The sequence below is a fragment of the Saimiri boliviensis genome, chromosome 7 (genome assembly GCF_048565385.1).
Source record: "Saimiri boliviensis isolate mSaiBol1 chromosome 7, mSaiBol1.pri, whole genome shotgun sequence".
Classification (NCBI taxonomy): Eukaryota; Metazoa; Chordata; class Mammalia; order Primates; family Cebidae; genus Saimiri; species Saimiri boliviensis.
Genome location: NC_133455.1, coordinates 44728241 through 44750997, shown reverse-complemented (window position 1 = coordinate 44750997; position 22757 = coordinate 44728241). Strand labels below are relative to the sequence as shown.

At 35.0% G+C, this 22757-nt stretch overlaps 1 protein-coding gene across 2 annotated transcripts in view; it reads right to left on the bottom strand.

Annotated features, from left to right (window-relative positions):
• Positions 1-22020, bottom strand: part of C7H12orf50 (chromosome 7 C12orf50 homolog) — a 36993-nt gene extending 14973 nt beyond the window's left edge. The window contains exons 1-5 of one of the 2 annotated variants that reach the window (XM_039472179.2): positions 20573-22020; positions 20115-20235; positions 2336-2491; positions 1251-1328; positions 1055-1168 (exon numbers count right to left, since the gene is read on the bottom strand). In XM_039472179.2, coding sequence (XP_039328113.1) covers positions 1055-1168; positions 1251-1328; positions 2336-2491; positions 20115-20235; positions 20573-20584 — 481 coding nt within the window. In that variant the 5' untranslated portion in view covers positions 20585-22020. The remainder of the gene's footprint in view (positions 1-1054; positions 1169-1250; positions 1329-2335; positions 2492-20114; positions 20236-20572) is intronic. The other variant, XM_003927858.4, reaches the window with a different exon arrangement.
• Positions 22021-22757: the final 737 nt, after the last annotated feature.

The window sequence follows — 22757 nt, the reverse complement described above, 5'->3', positions numbered from 1 at the left end:
TTAATGATATAATTGGTAAAATTTGTGGTAAAAGAAGGTTGTAAATGATATTGTATCAGTGGTAATTTTCTGATTTTTATATTTATACTACAGTTATGCAAAAGCAAAGCGATATCATTTCTATAACTTATTCTCTCAAACAGTTCAGAAAATTATAATAATGTGTATATTTAGAGAGAGTGAAAATTCAAATATGGTAAAATGCTAACATCTGAAGGAAATATAGGTGAAGGGTATATAGGAATTAACTGAAAGTAGTTACAAATAAAAGCCTTGAAAGCATAATACAAAGCAAAAGTACATATAATAGTCTTCATAATATGCCATTTATAATGTTCATTGTTAACTTATTTTCTTCTTTTGTTTCTGTTTCCTTTTGTTTTTTCTCCTCTAAGTAGTGTAGACTTGCAATCTGTCCTTCCCTGTATGGCTCCCAAGTCTTGCAGACTCTTCTCCATCTGATGGTGTATTGCTGCCACCTACCGCCACACGTTTGAATAGTTCGATACAAACAGACTTGCACAACCTCTCGTGGATGTTCATCCACAATAAATCAGATTCTCCAGAAGTAAGCGCCATAAAACACAGAGCCTTTGATTTGTCCTCCAGCACGGCCCCTGAAATAGCCTGGCCCACAGAAGACTCTCATTCAATGACCAAATAATCTTTGTCCTGCCGCTAGCGTCATTCTGTAATCTCTTCTTCTTGGGCTAGGCTTACTTTCCTATTCAGAAAGAAAAATCTAGACCTCTTTCACAGGGGTGATTTATCTCAAAAACAAATAAAATGGTAAAAGCAAATTATTTACAGGATTACCCCATGGAGTGTGTAGTGTCATTGTGCATTATGAAGTCTATTCATTCTGTCATTTCTCTAGGATAACATAATCCCATTAATAGCAGCTTTGGGTCATCCAATACAAACACTTTCTTCTAGCTCTCAATTACAATGTATTATTTATCACTTTATTCTTCTGTACATCACACTAAATAATTCAGTCCATCACACCAAGTATCTTATATATCACTATGAATGCTGCCTTTTCATTTCTTACCTTCTTGCAATTCACTGCCACTTTCCAAAGGCTTTTCTGACTCTTTTTCTGCTGTAGGGGCCACACTTTTCAAGGATGAAATATCTGGAGGAGTATGAAATCTGTAGTATTCTCCTAATCGACCATAAGAAAAGTAATGGTTAATATATTGATCATATCAAGTATTATAAAATACAAAAAATGTTTGATTTCTTACCAGATTTATAACACATCTCCTTAATTGCTCTTTTTTCTTCAATTTCTTCAGGAGTCTTTGTCCATAAACTAGAAGCATCTATAGGATACATTTTTAATTAAATTTTCCCAAAGCTAAATAATCTGAAAATTTATAAACTATAAAGAAAATTCCCAAATATTGTTCTCATGGATAGATTATGTTTTTATATGTTTAAAGTCAATAATTTTACATACTAGTAATAGTTTCAAGTTGCTACATTTTAAGTGTTAAAAAGAATTAGTCAAGAGAAAAGAAAGGACTATGTATTATGTACTTTGAAATGAGACGCTGAATGTATCTACTCAATGTTGAGATGGTGTATGTTTATTTGGAGGTTGACATAGGCATGAGAGGCATGGAGCTGCAGCACACAGAAACAGTAATAAGTAGCTCTGTGTGTTCCTAAGCACAGAAACTATGGTAGCCTGCAGCCCACAGAAGGACACATTCCAGCACAAAGACAGAGTGAGAGTTTATTTTTCTTCATGTTTATCTTGTATATACACACTTTCTGGCGTCACTGTGCTGGGTTGATAGGGGAGGCAAAGGATGAACTAAACTGCAAAGACCTGCGTTCTAAACCTGTTCATACTCTGGTGAGGATGACCTAGAATAATGCAGATGACAGTGCTTTATAGATTAGTAACTATTACATAGATCTCTGTAACTCAAGGATTAAATGTGAAGCTAATATATTATTAATACATATGTATACGAACAGAAACACATGTGCATCAATGTGTTTTAGAAACAGTTTATATTAAAAAGGGAGCTTATTAGTATCTCTATATATACTCATATATACACCTGTATATACTTAAGCATCAGATATGTCTCCCAGCCATCATACAACAAAGAATTTCCAATCCAAATGATCATAAATATGTTAGACATAGAACAAATTAGAACATAACGAATTAAATTTGTTTAATACAATAAAGTTACGTTCTCGGCAAAATCTGCCTTATATATTTCATCATAAACCTCTATAATTAAACACATATGTAGAAAATGTTGCGAGGTTTGTGAATGCTCATTATAAACCTGAGAAAAGATCTACTAACCATTTTGTTCATCTATTTCCTCTTCTTCCTCAAAATTGGTTTTTAAAACTAAAGGATTGTGGATGGGTCGTGATATATTTTCCTGAGATTTTAGAGGTTCCTGATTCTGGGTCTGGAGTGGAATTCCTTCCTGACTTTCTTTCTGTAGTGTGATATCTGCAGAGAAAATGCAACATTTTAGTCCATTAAAGATATATGTGATGATAAGTATATTCAATAATCAATCATTGCCCTCCTAATTAACTATATATTATTTTAAAACATGTATAATAATAATGCAATAATTATTATTTTTTACACATTAGCAATGAACAGACTGAAAATGAAATAAAAATAATCCCACTTACAATAACATCAAAGAGAAAAAATATTTAGGAATTAATTTTAATACGTGCAAAATTTATATTCTGAAAAGATTGTTGAAAGAAGAAAAAAATGTTGAAAGAAGAAAAAAAAGTTGTTGAAAGAAGTTACAGAAATGTTGAAATGGAAAAATATCCTTGTGTATGGATTGATTTGTTGTTGGTATGGCAATATTTTCCAAATTAATCTATAGGTTCAACACAACCCTTATCAAAATCCCAACAGACTTAATTTGCAAAAATTGAGAAGCTGATTCTAAAATTTATATGGGCATTACTACAAAACTAAAGTAATCAAGACTATCTGGACCAGCATAAAAACAAAAATAGATCTACGTATCATTGGAATAGAATTGCAAGACCAGAAATAAACCTTTATATGAATCAATTTATGCTCAATTGATTTTCATCAAGGGTACATAGACCACTCAATGGGGAAAGAATAGTATTTTCAACAAATGGTGCTGGGACAACTAGACAGCCACATGCAAAGTAATTAAGTTGCACAACTTCATCACATTATAAACAAAAATTAATGCAAAGTGGATCTAAGAACAAAATCCAGGAGGTGAAGCTATAAAACTCTTGGAAGAACCCTTAGGTTATGCAAAGCTTTCTAAGATATGACATCAAAAGGATAAGCAAAAAATGAAAAATAGCCAGCCCCCTGGCACATGGAGGTGAGTCATGATAGCACCTGCCAACAAGGCCTAGATTTTGCTGAAAAGCAGTTCCCAGCCCTCTCAGCGAGAGAATGAAGAGACATTCAGAACCCTAAGGTGATGCAGAAAGAATGAGTAAGATCCAGCCTGGGCAGCATGGCAAAACCCCATCTCTACAAAAAATACAAAAATTAGTCAGGTGTGATGGTGCACACCTGTAGTCTTAGCCACTCAGAAGGCTGAGGTGGAACCATCACTTGAACCTGAGAGGTTGAGGCTGCACTTAGCCAAGATCATCCCACTGCACTCTAGCCTGAGCAACAGAGCAAGACTGGTTCAAAACAAAAACAAACAAAACCAAATGAGATATCACTTCAGACTACAGTGATTACAATTATTACATTTTTTTTATTAAAAAGACAATAACAAGTGTTGACAAGGATGTGAAGAACCTGGAATCTTCATACATTGCAGTTGGGATTGTAAAATGCTGCAACTACTTTAGAAAACAATTTGACAGTTCTTCAAAAGGTTAAACATGGAGTTATCACAAGCCCTATCTATTCCATTTCCAACTATATACAAAGGGATGTAAAAATATATGCCCATATTATACAAATGTTCATTTGTACGCAAATGTTTATATCAACATTACTTATAACAGTCAAAAAGTGGAAACAACCTAAATTTCCATTCTCTGATAAATGGATAAATAAAATGTGGCATATTCATACAATGGAGTGCTATTTGGCTATAAAAAGTAATAAAGTACTGTAGCATGTGAGAGCATGGATGAATTTTGAAAACACATTAAGTGAAAGAAGTAATTCACAAAACAATAATGTTGATTCCATTTATGTAAAATCACAAAAATATATTTGTAGAACCAAGAAGTAAATTAGTGACTGTGTAGGTTTTGGGAGTCGGGAAGAAATGAGGAGTAACTCTTAATGGGTGTGGATTTCTTTTTTGGAGTGATCCAATGTTCCAAAATGGAATATTGTTCTTTGATCCATTCTGAGTTAATTTTTATAATGTGATGCAGTTGTGCTACTTAATTATTTTGCATGTAGCTATCTAGTTGTCTTAGCACCATTTGTTGAAAATACTATTATCTTCCCCATTTAATGGCCTATGTACTCCTGTTGAAAATCAATTGAACATAAACCGATTCATATAAAGGTTTATTTCTTGTCTTATAATCCTGTCCCAAGGGCATATACATCCATTTTTATGCCAGTGAAAATAGTCTTGATTACTTCAGTTTTGTAGTAACTTGTAGATTTTGAAATCATGAAATGTAAGTCCTCCAAATTTGGTTTCCATTTTCATAATTTTTTTCACTATTCTGGGCCCCTTAAATTTCCATATAAATTTTAGAATCAGCTTCTCAATTTCTGAAAATAAGTCCATTGGGATTTTGATAAGGTCTGCATTGAACCTACGCATTCATTTGGAGAATATTGACATACCAACTACAAAGTCAATCTATGAACAAGCATGGCTCCATTTTTCAAGGTTTTCCTTAATTTCTTTTGTAATCACTTTTTGTTTTTTCTTATTATCTCACTACTAAGTGTGCATCTCTAAACATAAAGTTTAATTTTGCTTATTTTTGAACGTTTTATAAATAGAATTAAGCAATATCTATTCTTTCTCGTCTAATTTAATATTTTATCTGTTAAATACCTCCTTACTCACCTGTTTCTCCTATTTTCATCACTGTCTAGTATTGAAGGAATATACCACACTTTATTTATGCATTCCACTTTTGTTGCACATTTGACTGTTTCTACCCTTTAGCCATTACAAACAATGCTGTTATGTGCATTCTTGTATTTAATACATGTATCCAAATGTACATGGTAATGATTTCATTAGGATATATGCTTCAAAAGTGGAATTGCTTGGTCCTAAGTTATACATAATTTTAACTGGGCAAGATAATGTTGGACTGTTTTCCAAAGTGCTTGTATCCATTTACATATCCTCCTAAAGTGCACAGAAATTCCTAATGTTCTTTGTCTTCACCAACAATTGGTAGAATTTTTAATATTTGCCAATATAATGGGTATATCATATCTCAAAGTGCTTTGCATTGGATTTTCCTATTAATAAGATTGATTATCTTGTTTATTTACATTTGAGTTTCTTCCTTTTCCAATGCCTGTTTATGCTTTCTGCTTATTGTTCTGACAGTGGTTCTCAAGTAGAGGTAATTTTACTCTCTACCTACTAGGAAATATTTGACAGTGGCTGAATATATTTTTGGTTGTTAAAACAAGGAGAGTTCTATTAGAATCTAGCAGGTAGAGGCTAAAGGTGCTGCTAAACAATCTACAATAGATAAGATAGACTCCAACAATGAACTATCCAGTCCAAAATCTCAATAGCGGTGAAACAGAGAAACCTATTCATTAAGTCCTCTGGTCTTTCTTGCTTATTCATATTCAAATGTTGAGTTCAGGTCTTTCCTTGGAGTCACATAAGCACACATGCTGCAAATATCCTCTTATTTGTTGTTATCTTTTTATCATTTATACGATTTTAACATTTATACGATGCTTTTGAAAATACAAATTTTAATTTCAATGCAGCCAAATTTATTCATATTCTCTGAAATCGTCAATATTTTGTGTCCTTATTGTATTTTGAAGTCTTTAAATATTGGCCTTTTATATTTTGACCAAGAATTTACCTAGAATTGATTTTTATCTATTGCATGAGGGAGAAGTCTGTTTTTCCCTCATTAACTGAAAAGACCACCCATTGCTCATCCATGCTACCTGTTACAAATCAAGTGTCCAGTCTGTTTCTGTGATGTAGTGCTTATCACGTTCTCCTAACAAATCAAATGTCCATCTATGGAAAGGTCTGTTTCAGCTACTCTGTTTCATTTATCAATTTGTCTAGCCCGTGGCTAATACTACACTGTCCTAATCTCTATCACTTCGTAGGCCTTGATATCTGGTTGAACAAGTCCTATAATTTTGTTATTCTTCAACCATGTCTTGACTATTTCCGGCTCTGCACTTCCAAAGAAGTCTCAGAACCTGTTTAATTTTAATTAAGATTATCGTTCTTGTATTTTTAAAGTAGATGATAAGTATCAAATCATTACAAGATGTCATTAGATAAATTCATAATGAGAAAGCTTTTACCTTTAAAGTCAGTATTGATAAAATGTTGAAAATTACACCCTTTGCAACTATTTAAACTTATAATTAAAAAGTTTAATGAAAAATGTCTTATATTTCATCACAAATAAAGACCATTGCTCATCACACCTTTCTATTACATGTGTTTAAATACATATCAGCGGGAGAAAGAGATATGATGGGAAAGAGCATATTTAGTTAACAGAAACTATCCTATTAGAAATATGGAATAAATAATTCAAGTAACCAAGTAATGCAGTAAAACTTCAGATGCTGGTAAGTTTACCTCTCTGCAATAATTAAAACAAAAATGTGCTGAATTTGACACATATTATTATATCTTTGTTGATTAGAGTAACTTTCCTATGAGATCACAAATTCCAATGGTCTTTGCATTTTAAGAAACTACTATAATACACTTTCCATTAATTTATACATAATTTTTGTCACCTTGATTTTTCTACCCAAAGCATAGCTTCATGTCACTAAGATCAACTTTGATGTGATCACATATATTTCATATAACTCTTTTGAAAAATATATTTTTTAAAATATTGTATAGCAATCATTATTTTTGCTTGTTCTTTAATATATATTTTTTTGCTCTCATTTTAGGTAAAGTATATCAGGGTATATTTTAGGAAATCACCTTTTTTCCATTTTCAATCTACTTAATGTGAGTAAGGATGACTCCCGGGACCCAAAGATTGGCTAATCCCCTAGCTTGAACAACGATTAAGGATGAGCATGTTTTCAACATCATCAGATGAGATTCAATACTCATGCTTTAGCTGAATAAGAAAGACTTATTTCTTCTGATGTTAATTTAGAATGATGATGCTAATGAAAAGACTGATTACTCACTCTTTGCCAAGAATTCTAAACTATTGAGTATTAATCTGTTAAATGTCTAAAACCCAGTGACAGGTACTATTACTATCTCTACCATACAGATGAAGAAATTGGCCCACAGAGATATTAAGTTGTCCATGTTTATAGTGGCAAATATGTGGTAGGTTCATATTTCAAGCTAATCTGAGCTAGAGCTACTATTCTTAATCTAAGCCTATCCTGCTTCCAAAATCTAGGTCTGGAGCTTGTGGAGTAACTGCAGTATATACAGAAGGACAACTGGCTAAGAGCCAAGAGTTGGTGAAGGAAATATGGATCCAGCCAGGTCTGGGGTCAGCTCTGTCCTTAATCTCTTCAATTACATTAGCCAAGAATTCCAGTTTTCCCATAAATAAAATTGAGTTGGGTTTCTCTCCTTAAAATCAGTAATGTACTGGAATGGGCTCAAACAAGCATGTGAGAACTGACAAATTTTCAGGAATTTTGCAAGTGTACTGATGTCACATTTATAGCTTGAAATTGGCTGTAGAGAAACTATTTGCTTCATGGTAATTGGCAAATGTGAAAAACCAGAGCTGTTTTGTTTTGGATTTTTTCCAGTTTGTTTTTCTGAGGGAGGGGAGCAAGGTGGGGGAAAAAAGTCAGTTGTTAAAACGTTTAGCACTACTCCACCATTTACGACCAAGAGAGTCTCTACAAGTACTTACAATAGACTATCATATCACATCATATCATGGCAGGGCATTTCATTCATCAACATCTACTTTCCATGCTTTGTCAATTTTCAAAACAAATTCTGTTTTTTTAAAACAGATGTCATAAACATTATCATCATAATGCAGTATTTCCTACTCCTGTAAATACTTCGATAGCAAGAACACACATGCAATACAAAACAAGTTGGTTAAAAGAACCTTTGGTTTAAACAAATTATTTATAACCAAACAAGTTGTTTTTATTTAGACTCATTAGGAATTGGGCACTGTCCTTCTCTTGTTCGAAGAGTACAAGAAATGCTAATTTTTGTAAAATTCACAGAGCAGAGGTTCTTCACAAAGTATTTTTCTTCCCTTTTCACTAGTTCTTTAAGGGCACCCACATGGAATTGTTTGCTTACGGCATTAGGGCAAATCTATACAATGCTTGTGTAGATCTTTAAATAACGGATTGATCTTTGTAGTATTTTTGCAAAAAAAAAATAGTTTAAACATAATTAGGAGGAAACAAATGAACAAATCACCTTAGAAGATATCCTACAAAACAACTGGCTTGAACTCTTAAAATGTATATGACATGGGGCAGGGTGCACTGGTTTATGCCTGTAATCCTAGCACTTTAGGAGGCCAAGGTGAGAGAATTGCTTGATCCCAGGAGTTTAAGACAAGCCTAGATAACATGGTGAGATCCCATCTCTACCAAAAATTACAAAATTAGTTGGGCATGGGGGCATGAGCCTGTGGTCCCAGCTACTCAGTAGGCTGAGGTGAGAGGGTCACTTGGGCCTAGGATGTCAAGGATGCAGTAAACTGTGTTCACACCACTGCACTCCAGCCTGGGCAACAGAGCAAGATCCTATCTCTAAAAAAACACATGTATATGACAAGGAAGAAAAAAAAAATCCTGAGAATTTTTTTAAAGAGATATAAGATTTTTAAAAAGAGATTAAGTAGAGACATGACAACCAGTTGCAATGAATGATGCTTAATTGGAAATTGGATGGGGGGGAAAAAAAACAATTTTACAGCTGTTGTACCCAATGTTTGATCCTAAGAACCTACGATCTTATTAGAAATTCAGAACCTCAGCCTCCAACCCAGATATACTGAATTAGACTACAATTTAAACAAGAGTTGTCAGGTGATTTCTATGTATACTAAATTTTGGGGAAGCATTGCTATTACAAGCATTATTGAACAAGTAGAAAATTTTGATACAGATTGAATATTAAACATTGTTGATTCTATCAATTCTATCAATATTGATAGAATTATCTATATATGATAGTCACGTGTGATTATATAGGAGAATGCCCTTGAACTTAGAAGGTATATGCTGAAGTATTTAGCAATGAAGTGTGAAAATACTGATAACTAACTCCCAAATAGTTCCAAAAAACAAATAAAGAAATATGTATTTGTACATTATGTGCAGATATATAAATACGATAAAGGAAAAAGAGAAAGTAAATGCGACAAAATGTTAACTGCTGAATATAGGTGAAGAATGCATGGCTGTTCACTGAACTATTCTTGTAAATTAAAGAATAGTAAACTATTCTTGTAAGTTAAAAAATGTCTCAGAAAGTTGGGGAGGAAACAAAAGTATAATGAAGCATCAGTTTAATTGGTGGTCTAAGTGGTGACTGAGAACTGTTTTGGTTTTTGGTGGTTGCTGTTTTAAGCTCACCAGGTAATTCTAATGTGGAGCTAGAATTGAGAGCATGGGGTAAGACAAACATCAGATGGGGTGCCTGGGCTTCTGAGCTTCATGTGATGTAAGGGAACATGTTTCAGAAAAGAGGGAAATATATATTGAGAAAGAGAAAAGGAACCTTATTTAATGGAAGTACACATAACTCAGAACTCAGAAGTGCTATAATATCTCACTCTATACTGTAAATTAAAGGGGGAAGGGAGTCTTCTACTAAATATGAAGAACTTTAATAGCTTTGAAAAGAAGTCTATGGGGTAGGATGGATTAGAATTAGGCCCTCAGAAGGCAGAATCCATATCAGGAGGTCTGATGCATGGTCATTCAAATGACAAAAAGCACTGGAGTATACTTTAAATGTCATGTCTGATTTTTTTGTGAGATACTTTTAGAGTCAGACAGAACTATGTTTGAATTCAGAAACTGCCACTTATGAGAAGTTTTATATTGCCTAAGATATTTGGCCTCTATACCTCATTTTCTTTATCTGTAAAGCCAGGAGACTAACTATACCTATTTGGCCAGTTTTTATGATGATTAAATAAAATTAGGCATGAAAAGTGCTCAGTATAACACTGCCATATGGAGCACACTTAACAGATTATTCTAAAACACTGGGTATGTGATCTTCTGATTTCTTATAACTCCACTTCATTTTTTTAAAGCCATAATTAAACTGCAAATTTTCACAGTCCTAAAAAGCAAGTTGTGGAGGTCTTAAACATGACTAACAAATGTTAAGCCTGAAGAACTAATATTTGAGTTCCTGCTTTTATTTTTTTGTAGGTTTGGATACTCTTTGGACCTTGGATGAGAATAGATGCAGTATGTAGTCAGGATAAAAAATCTCCCAACCAACACAGATTATCCCAGGGGCTACCATTCGGTGTGCTATGGCATTTCCTTAAGCCCTCTCTTTCTTCCCCAAAGAGGAAAGAACTAAGTTGAAGAAGTTTCACCCTTATAACCATTATAAATTTTCTTCTTCTTTTCTGAAATATACACACACACAAATTAGCCTGTGTGTACTGACTCAACTATTCAAGTAAAGTATTTATTAAACTATTTAAAAACAATTTTTTAGCAAGTGGCTTTTCAAGACTTCAAATAAAAGGCAGGTCATAAATACATAGGCCAGACATTCTAAAGAAAGCTGACCAAAGTTTTGTTTAAAGTGGCCAAATCAGTTTCCAAAGCATCACTGGACACTGACTGAGAATAAATAATTATCAAATGATTGCATTCAGTTTTTCCCTACAGAATAAAATGGCGACTAGCCAAGAAAAGATGAGCAATTTCCATGTTCAAGCTAGCCAGTGTGTTTGGAACAAATTTTTCTTCAGCAAATTTAAGAACAAATAAAAAACAGTTTGTCTAAGAGAGTACAATAACCTCTAATGTATACCATAGGAGAAAGAATAAGTGCCTACCAGGCTTGCAAAGAAAACACGAATTGTACTCAGAAAATGTCTGGGGAATTCTTACGGTAAATATTAACAAAATGATGTTTTCTTAGCATTCTCAATCGGTTTAGCAGCTGTTGGCTTTTAAGCTTAGAGATAATAACCAGAGTGATTATGTTGTCTTTTAAAATTCCATGGTTTATAAACATGTAAATAAAATATCTTTTAAAAGAGTCCAAAATCTTTTAAAATTCACTAGCAGGTTGAAGTTTAAATTGTAAAAAGAATAACCGGCAGTTTTATACCCCCAGACAAAAAAAGGAGGACTCCTGATAATTGTACTTAGTGCTTAAAGATAACATACAATGGCAAATTATCTAATAAGAAATTGCCTTTGGCAAGTGCCTCATACTGGAAGAGGACAGCTGGTGATTTAGATAGCACTGCTGTGACTCCAACTCACCTACTTAATATGGACTATGTGACAGGTCTCAATTCGTCAAGCAGAAGCCCTGGAAAGTTTCACGGGTTGCACATTTAAATAACCTAAATTTTTATTATATTTTAACCCAAAACAAACTTACGCACATTGTACAATGCTCTGTATGAACCTATACTTAGCCAGTTACAGCTTGTTATGAATGGTTTGTAATAATCCCACCCTGCATTTATCAGTTAATCATATGCATTTACTGATATTCATAAAGGTAGATATTCATGAAGGTATTACTTACAAATTAATCTTTGTCTAAGGTAAAAAGATTTAGGACCTCAGTTTTGGTTAACATGGGCTTTGGTAGATAGATGTTCCTGGAAATATTGTAGGAAATATTAAGTCTAGCAGGAATCGAATTATACCTTCTGAGGTATTGACGTATTTGCAAATAAAAAGGCTATGCAGTAGTTCAATGCCTATTTCAACTGAACTTGTTAGTTTATCTACAGTCTGGAAATTGAATCCTTTTCCCTAGAATACAGAAATATGTCAGGCAGAGGGAAAGCAGTTACAGATATAACACAAATAAATGCTGTTCAGGGATTCCTGGGGTAGAACTGGCCACTATGTGAGAGACAATACTTGGTGGCTGTGTTCGGTGTTTGAGATTCATCAGCGAACAAAATACTTTTGCTCTTATGTAACTTTCATTCTATAGGGAGGAATTAGACAACAAACAATAGATACATTAAACAAGTAAATTATATTGTATCTGAGCAATCATTGGGAGTATGGCAATAAGAAAGTTGAACAAGGCAAGGAAGTTTGGAAGTGTGTAAGGCATGCATCGGAAGACTGACTACATTTCAAATACAGTGTTCAGAATAGTCTTGTGTAAAACATAATCTTTGAGCAAGGCTGTGGAGAAATATGCTAACATGTGCTGGGAAAAGCAAGTATACAGTGTGATTGGAGTAAAGCAAGCAAGTATATGGGTGTGTGATATAGTTTGGCTGTTTCCCACCCAAATCTCTTGAATCGTAGCTCCCCAAATTCCCACATATCATAGGAGGAACCAGGTGGGAGGTAATTGAATCATGGGGGCAAGTCTTTCCCATGCTGTTCTCGTGATAGTGAATAAATCTCATGAGATCTCATAGTTTTAAAAATGGGAGTTTCCCTGCACAAGCTCTCTCTCTTTGCCTGCTGCTATACATGTAAGATGTGACTTGCTCCTCCTTGCCTTCCACCATATTGTGAGGCTTCCCCAGCCATATGGAACTATAAGTCCACTAACCCTCTTTCATTTGTAAATTGCCCAGTCTCAAATATGTCTTTATCAGCAGCATAAAAATGGACTAATACAGTAAATTGGTACCAGTAGAGTGGAGCACTGCTGGAAAGATACCTGAAAATTTGGAAGCAACTTTGGAACTGGGTAATAGGCAGAGGTTGGAATAGTTTACGGGGTTTAGAAGAGGACAAAAAAAAAAAAAAAAAAAAAAACATGGGAAAGTTTGGAACCTCCTAGATACTTGTTGAATGGTTTTGACCAAAATGCTGATAATGATATGGACGATGAAATCCAGGCTGAGGTGGTCTCAGATGGAGATGAAGAACTTGTTGGGAACTGGAGCAAAGATGACTCTTACTATGTTTTAGCAAAGAGGCTGGCAGCACTTTGCCCCTTCCCTAGAGATTTGTGAAACTTTGAGAGAGATGATATAAGGTATCTGGCAGAAGAAATTTCTAAGCAGCAAAACATTCAAGATGTGACTTTGGTGCTGTTAAAAGCATTCAGTTCTAAAAGGGAAACAGAGCATAAAAGTTTGGAAAATTTGCAGCCTGACAATGGAATACAACAGAAAATCCTATTTTCTGAGGAAAAATTAAAGCTGGCTACAGAAATTTGCATAATTAGGAGCCAAATATTATTTGCATAATAAGGAGCCAAATATTAATTCCCAAGATAACGGGGAAAATGTCTCCAGTTTATGTCAGATACATTCATGGCAGCATCTCCTAATACAGGTCCAGAGACCTAGGGGGAAAAAATGGTTTCATGGGCTGGGCCGAGGGTCCCCATACTGTGTGCAGCCTTTGGACTTGGTGTTCTGTGTCCCAGCCACTCCAGCCATGGCTGAAAGGGGCCAAGGTACAGTTCAGGCTGTGGCTTCAGAGGATGCAAGCCCCAAGCCTTGGCAGCTTCCACATGGTGTTGAGATTGCAAAAGCACAGAAGTCAAGAGTTGGGATTTGGGAACCTCCACCTAGATTCCAGACTTAGAATTCAGGCTCTAATCCTAGTGCTTTGGAAGGATGTATGAAAATGCCTGGATGGCCAGGAGAAAGTTTGTTGAAGGGGCAGGGTCCTCATGAAAAACCTCTGCTAGGGCTATGTGACAGGGAAATGTGGGGGTAGAGCCACCACACAAAGTCCCTTCAGAAGCATTGCTTAGTGAAGCTGTGAGAACAGGGACACTGTCCTCTAGATCCCAGAATGGTAGATTCATTGACAGCCTGCACCATGTGCCTGAAAAAGCCACAGACACTGAACACCAGCCCATGAAAGCAGCCAGGAGTGGTCTCTATACCCTGCACAGCCACATGAGGCAAGCAGCCCAAGACCATGGGAACCCATCTTTTGCATCCATGTGTCCTGGATGTGAGACATGGAGTCAGAGGAGACCATTTTGGAGCTTTAAGATTTGTCCACCCTGTTGGATTTTGGATTGCATGGGGCCTGTAGCCTCTTTCTTTTGGCCAACTTCTCCCACAATTCAAGATGAGATATGGGTGGAGACACAGTCAAACCATATCATTCCACCCCTAGCCCCTCCTGCATCTCATGTCCTCACATTTAAAACCAATAATGCCTTCCCAAAAGACCCCAAAGCCATCCCACTTGGAATGGCTGTATTTACCCAATGCCTGTTCTCCATTGTATCTAGGAAGTAACTAATATGCTTTTGATTTTACAAGATCATAGATGGAAGGAACTTGCCTTGTTTCAGATGAGACTTTGGACTGTGGACTTTTGAGTTAATGATAAAATGAGTTAAAACTTTAGGGGACTGTTGGGAAGGCATTATTGGTTTTAAATGTGAGGACATGAGATTCAGGAGGGGCCAGGGGTGAAATGATATGGTTAGGCTGTGTCTCCACCCACATCTCATCTTGGATTGCAACTCCCACAATGCCCACATGTTGTGGGAGGAACTCAATGGGAGGTAATTGGATCATGGGTATAGTTCCATATGGAACTATAAGTCTATTAATATAGTTCCCTGTGGAACTATAAGTCTATTAATCTTCTTTCTTTTGTAAATTGCCCAGTCTTGAGCATGTCTTTATCAGCAGTGTAAAAGTGGACTAATACAGTGTGGTAGAAAAATGCAGAGTGCTAACAGGGCACCAGATCAAATAGAGTCTCTCGTTATATTTGGGAGTCACTGACATGTGGAACATATTCAAAATCTAGATGAGAATACCAAGAAAGTAAACAGAGAAAACAACAACAACAACAACAATAACAATAAGAACTAACTCCTAAAACATCGCACATGTAAGAGGTTGGGGAAAAGAAGACTAACAATCCAGGGAGATTGATAACATAGCATTAGGAAGGTAGAAGAAAAACAAAGATAACAAGGTTGAAACGAAAGAAAAAAAATGTTAAAGGCAGCTAGAGAGAAGGGTAGGTCACCTACAAAGGGCAGTCCATCAGGCTAACAGTGAACCTTTCAGAAGAAACTCTACAAGCCAGAAGATATTGGAAGCCTATCTTCAGCATTCTTAAAGAAAAAATATTTCCTGGGGAGTTGGGGAGGGATAACATGGGGAGAAATATCAGATATAGGTGATAGGTAGAAAGGCAGCAAACCACACTGCTATGTGTGTACCTATGCAACAATCTTACATGTTCTTCACATATACCCCCAAACCTAAAATGCAATTAAAAAAAAATATATATTTTCAACCAAGAATTTCACATCCAGGTAAACTAAATTGCATAAGTGAAGGATAAATAAGATCCTTTTCAGATAAGCAAATGCTGAGGGATTTTTTTTTTCCTTTTGCCACCAGACATGCCTTACAAGAGGTTCTGAAATATACACTAAATATGGAAAGGAAAGACAGTTACCAGTCACTACAAAAACACACTTACAAATGCAGACCAGTGACACTATAAAGCAGTCACACAAACAAGTCTGCATAATAACCAGCCAAGAACATGATGACAGGATAAAATTCATACATATCAATCTAATCTTGAATGTAAAGTTGTTAAATGCCCCAATTAAAAGCCACAGAGTAGCAAGCTGGATAAAGAAGCAAGATCCACTAGTATGCTGTCTTCAGGACACCCATTGTACATATTATAGAATGATATCCATAAGCTCAAAATAAAAAAATTGAAAAAAGTCTACCAAGCACATGGAACAAAAAAATATTGGGTTGCAATCCTAATTTCATACCAAACAGACTTCAAACCAACAAGATTAAAAAAAAAAACACACACATTATACAATGGTAAATGATTCAATTCAACAAGAAGACCTAACTATCCTAAATGCATACACATCCAACACAGGGGCACTCAGATACATAAAATAAGTTCTTAGAGACCTACAAAGAGACTTATATTCCCATAGCATAATAGTGGGAGACTTCAACATCCCACTGACAGTAGTAGACAGTTTGTCAATGCAGAAAAGCAAAGATATTCAGGACGTAAACTCAAAACTTGACCAAATGGACTTAATAAACATCTACAGAACTCTCCACCCCAAAACGAAAGAATATCCATTCTTCTCATTATCATATGACACATACTCCAAACTGACCACACAATTGAACATTAAACAATACTCAGTAAATTAAAAAAAAATGAAATCATAAACAATCATGCCCTCAGACCACAGCACAATAAAAATAGAAATTAATACTAAGAAAATTACAAACTACCATGCAATTACATGGTAATTAAACAACCTGCTTCTGAATGGCTTTTGGGTAAACACTGAAATTAAGGCAGAAATCAAGAAATCCTTTGAAACTTATGAGAAAAGATACAACATACCAGACTCTCTGAGATACAGCTAATTCAATGTTAAGAGGAACGCTTATAGCACTAAATGACTGCATCAAAACAAAAATCTCAAATTAACAACTTAACATCACAACTACAAGAACTAGAGAAACAAGAGAAAACCAACTCTAAAGCTAGCAGAAGACAAGAAATAACCAAAATCAGAGCTGAACTGAAGGAAATTGAGACACAAAAAGCCATACAGAAGACTGGCAAATCCAGGAGTTGATTTTCTGAAAAAATTAATAAGAAAAATAGACTGCTACCTAGACTAATAAAGACAAAAAAAGAGAGAGAGAGAAGATCCAAGTAAACACAATTAGAAATGACAAAGAGAAGCCAGATACAGTGGCTCACACCTGTAATTCCAGCACTTTGGGAGGCCAAGGCAGGTGGATCACTTGAGGCCAGGAGTTTGAGACAAGCCTGGCCAACGTGGCAAAACTCTATCTCTACTAAAAATGCAAAAATTCACTATGCATGGTGGTATGTGCCTGTAACCCCAGCTACTTAGGATGTTGAAGCAGGAGAATCACTTGAACCCTAGAGGTGGAGGTTGCAGTAAGCCAAGATTGTACCACTGTACTCCAGGCTGGGGGACAGATCTGTCTCAAAATAATTTTTTTTAAATGACAAAGGAGACATTACCACTGACGCTACAGTAATACAAAAACTATCAGACACTACTATAAATACCTCTATGCATACAAACTAGAAAATTTAGAAGAAATGAATACATTCCTAAACACATGCAACCTCTCAAGACTAAACGAGGAAGAAACTGAATCCCTGAAGGGACCAATACTGTGTTCTGTAACCATACAAGTAAGAAAAAACCTACCAACAAAAAAAAGCCCAGGGCCAGACAGACTCACAGCTGAGTTATGCCAGATGTATAAAGAAGAGCTGGTGCCATTCCTACTGAGACTATTTTTAAAAATTGAGAAGGACAGACTCATCCCTAACTCATTCTAGGAGACCAGCATCATCCTGAAACCAAAATGTGACAGAAACAAAACCAAAAAAGAAAACTTCAGCCCAATATCCACAATGAACACAGATGCAGAAATCCTCAACGAAACACTAGAAAACCAAATTCAGCACCACAACAAAAAGCTAATCCATCATGATAAAGTATATTTTATCCCTGGGATACAAGTTTGGTTCAAGGTACACAAATCAGTAAATGTAACTGATTACATAAACAGAACTAAAAAATAAAAAAACACACACACATTATTATCTCAATAGATGCAGAAAAGGCTTTTAATAAAATTCAACATTGCTTCATGTTAAAAACCCTCAATAAACTAGGAATTGAAGAAATATACTTCAAAGAAATAAGATCCATCTATAAAAATCCCACAGCCTACAAAAGACTGAATAAGCAAAAGCTGGAAACAATCCCCTTGAAAAATGGAAGACAAGTATACCCTCTCTTACTGCTCCTACTCAACATACTATTGAAAGACCTGGCCAGAGCAACAAGGCAAGAGAAAAAAATAAAAGGCATCTAAATAGGAATCCAGAAAGTAAAGTTACCCTTGCTTGCAGATGACATAATTCTTCATCTAGAAAACCTCATAGTCTCTGCTCAAAAGTTCTTTGATCTGATAAACAATGTCAGCAACGTTTCGAGATACAAAATTAACATATAAATAACAGTAGCTTTCATATACACCAACAACATCCAAGCCAAGAGTCAAATCAAGAATGCAATTCCATTAATAACTACCACAAAAAGAATTATATACCTAGGAATACAGCTAACCAGAGAGGCAAATGATGTCTACAGTGAGAATTACAAAACACTGCCTAAAGAAATCAGAAATGATGCAAACAAATGGAAAAACATTCCATGCTCATGGATAGGAAGAATGAACATCATTAAAATGGCAATGCTACTCAAAGAAATTCAGATTCAATGCTATTCCTGTCAATCTGTCAATGACATTCTTCACAGAATTAGAAAAAAGTTATTTTAAAATTGACATGGAACCTAAAAGGAGCCCAAATTGCCAAGGCACTGTTAAGGAAAAAGAACAAAGAAGGAGGCATCATGGTACCCAACTTCAAACTATACTATAGGGCTACAGTAAACAAAAAAGCATGCTACTGGCACACACAAAAAAAGACACATAAGCCAATAGAACAGAATAGAGAGTCTAGAAATAATGTCTCACACCTAAGCCATCTGATCTTTGACAAAGGTGACAAAATAAGAAATGGGGAAAGGACTCTCTATTCAATAAATGATGCTGAGATAACTGGCTTGCCATATGTAGAAAATGGAAACTGAACCCCTATCTTATACCACATACAAAAATCAACTCAAAATGAATTAAAGCCTTCATTGTAAAACTTAAAACTATAAAAACCCTGGAAGATAACCTAGGAAATACCATTCTGGACATAGGACATGACAAAGATGCCAAAAGCCAACTGCAACAACAACAAAAAAATTGACAAAAAGGATTTAATTAAACCAAAGAGCTTTTATACAGCCAAAGAAACTACCAACAGAGTAAACAGACAACCTACAGAACGAAAGAAAATATTGAACCTGGGAGACAGAGGCTGCAATGAGCCAAGATCATGCCACTGCACTTCAGCCTGGGTGACAGAGAGAGACTGTCTCAAACAAACAACAAACAAAAACCATTCCATCAGAAAAACTTGGTGGCCATAGAAGGAAAGTAGAGTAGTTACAAGCATCAGGGAAATATAATAGTCCCGACTTCTTCAGCAAGGTTTTTACCATTCACTGCTTTACACTGTGGTGTCTTCTGAATCCATTTTCCAGAACCTAATTTAAGGTTCATCACATAGTAGAGTCTCAGTACAATTTAGTTAGATTGAATTGAGCCACGGCTTTCGTAGTAATGGCATTGCATTTTCTCCACAATTGAGGAGTTAGAAAGAACCATCACACATGCCTGTTCTGCTAGAAGCAGAAGTGTGTAACCCAGGTCATGTCCTTGCTCTCTCCACCTATGAGATAGCTTTCTGCACATTCACAGAGACCACCAGTGAAGGCATGATCTCTAAGCTTGGCTTCAGTTGTGTGATACTTTGCTGAGTCACAGCCTGCTTCTGTTTAGTGAGGTCAGTAGCTGTCTTACTCCTCATATGAATAATATCTATTTTAGATACACATAGAGAAAGTTTAACTTGCTCTTTGTTCATGTCATCTTGTTAGTTACTTAATGGTTCATTCTAAGCTTTCTCTCATCTCATGAGTCCTGATAAAATCATTCCAAATTATCCGTTGACCATCAAATTGCATTGCTCATCTTGTCATACTGTATTTAATGTGTCTTTCTATGCTGCCACTAAAAACCAGATTAGAATATGATATGTCCATGTTTTCAAAAAATGTACTCACTGCTACTTGGTGGCAAAAATAATCCATTGATATTTCGAGGTTTGCTGTGATAAAAGATACAACTGATCTTCACACAACCAAGAGGTTGGGTTTCCCAGAAGCATGAAATGCTGCAGTTTTGCTAGATAAAAGGAGATGGGGGGAAATGTAGTGATTAGATGCCATATTCACAACAAATACAATGTGCTACAATACAGCACAATGAGACAAAAACAATTACAGTTAACTGATTTAGAATCATGTGTGTTTTCCAGCGTTTCTAAGCCCTGCTATTCAAAAGATGCAATGGGTATTTCTAAAACATTTTCCTCCATTAAGTTGAAAAAAACGGCAAAATGCCTAAAATCAAATAGTAGAAGGAAGAAAGATTTCTTTCCTATTGTTTTGTAAAAGTATAATTCAGCATTATTGAAGGGAAATGCTTTTTAACAAAAAGTGATGATGCTAAGTAATTCTACCTGCATTTCCATGTGTCTAAATCTGCAAAGTGGATCTAAACATTTCCTCTCTCTCCATAATGAGCACACAGTGTCACTGCCAAGGGCCTCTTCACAGTGTCGAAATCGGCACTGGGAACCCTAAAAGAAAAAGTAAACAGTGTAGAAAACTCAATTTGTTGACATTAGTGTTCAACAACAATAGGCTGCTAATCAGTAAAAGAAAATATGAGTAGATTAAATTAGAATCACAAAGATATACTCTACCAATATTAGACGATAAGTCTAAATTTCTGCAAATTGGTCTAACTTTAGTGAGAAAGCAATAAGATAACCTAATGATTAAATAGCATAACATGCCACAAATGACTAACAAAATGCTACCTTTTGCTATCTGTTAATCCATATGGTCCACTAGGAATAGAGATGTAAGACTCCAGTGGCACTTTGATCACAATCCAGTGACAGAACAACTTAATTTCTCTTTCTGAAGAAAGCCAGATGAAATTTTTAAGAATTTCTAACTATATTCTAATTGTGAAAATGATGTCTATGAATCAATCGTTTTATTAGATAATCTGTTTTCTTGGTCTATGGAGATACTGTTAGGTTTTTATGGAGCTTAAAAGGTATGTTATTGTGGAATTTTAATTATTATGTTTTGATATAATATATTAAATATATATGTTTTGTGCCTTTGGCTTAGAAAGATAAACAATTGCCTATACTCACTGACTTCTTTATGCCAACAAAAGTAGATGTGGATTGTTTCAATAGGCTGCTATTCTTAAAAATTCTATGTTCTTTCACATATAAACGCACACTTGGTAAAACTATAAGCCCCTGTTGTGTGGGCAGAGAGGATAACATTATTCCCTCTTTTGACACATGTTCCACGGTTGTTAGTTATCTTTTATCTCTCTCCTACTTCCATATTCATTCTCTTCCCCTTGTTAAAGTAGATCCATGTACTCTCATAGCATGGGTTAGTGGGCAGGGGCTTTCAAGTCAATAAACTGGTATTTGAACATCTGGCTCCACTACTTGCCCATCGTCACAAAGTTAATACTTAACTCATACTCTCTGTGCTTTAGTTGCCTCATATGTCAACAGGAAATTAAAAAAATACTTTTCTCACAAGTTAGCTGTAAAAATAACGTGAGATAAGGTGTTGTGAGCTATTATTATTTTTATTTATTCATTTGATTATTTACTGGTAACTTACTACTCATTAGTCACTGTGCCAAATACTTGGGGATACAGCAATAAAATAGACAAGACACTCTGCCCACCTGGACATGGATTCTGTTGTTATTCTTTATCATCCTAGCATTTAATCTAACAGGTAATAGAAGTGAATCTAATTCCTGTAGTCAGAGAGGTTGACTCTATTCAGGTTTCCTAACAGAGAGGAAGCACTTAAAACCAGACATATCATCTTTTTTCACTGGATTCTTTCTGGCATGAGCACAAAGCTTCAAATACTGAGTTTTTAACCTTTATCTGGTTTTATTAACATCCATTCAGCCTAATTCCTTGGGGGAATTATCAGTTTTTCCCATTTAACTTCATAAACTTTAATTTATATGTGGCCAATTGGCTTATATTAATTTTCTTTTCTTTTTTTAATGATACTTAAACATTTATTGTTACTTAGACTTTTGACAAATAAAAACTTAGTAATTGGGTTAAAAAATTTCAAATAAGGAAACAGATTAAAGAGATTTATTACACTAACTTTGACAGCTACCTGAATTCAACTATTTGAATTTATAATGACTGGAATCATATTAACTAAAACAAAATCTTACATCATTTAATGTTTCAATATTAGAAATTTAATGTCTCAAGGTGCCATCATATAGACAAAAGTGCCATATGAATATTCAAAAGCTATAGGCATGTAACTGACATATATAAGGGTAGTTTCAAGCAAATAATAGTTTTAAATTATCTCAGATTTCTTCAGATAAATTCAGTATGTCAGAAATACATGACAGGCTTTTTTAATCTATATTTTAAGTATATAAGATATCTTCCAAGAAAATAGTAAATTTTGGTTCAGCAATGCAAGTTACTGCCATATCTTCCTTCATTCTACTAAAAAGATTAAGCATGTGAAGTACTATAAAATAGTACAATATTTACCTTTATGCATGTGGAATTAAAAAAGAAATAGCAGTCATTCCCAACTTCTGCCATTTTC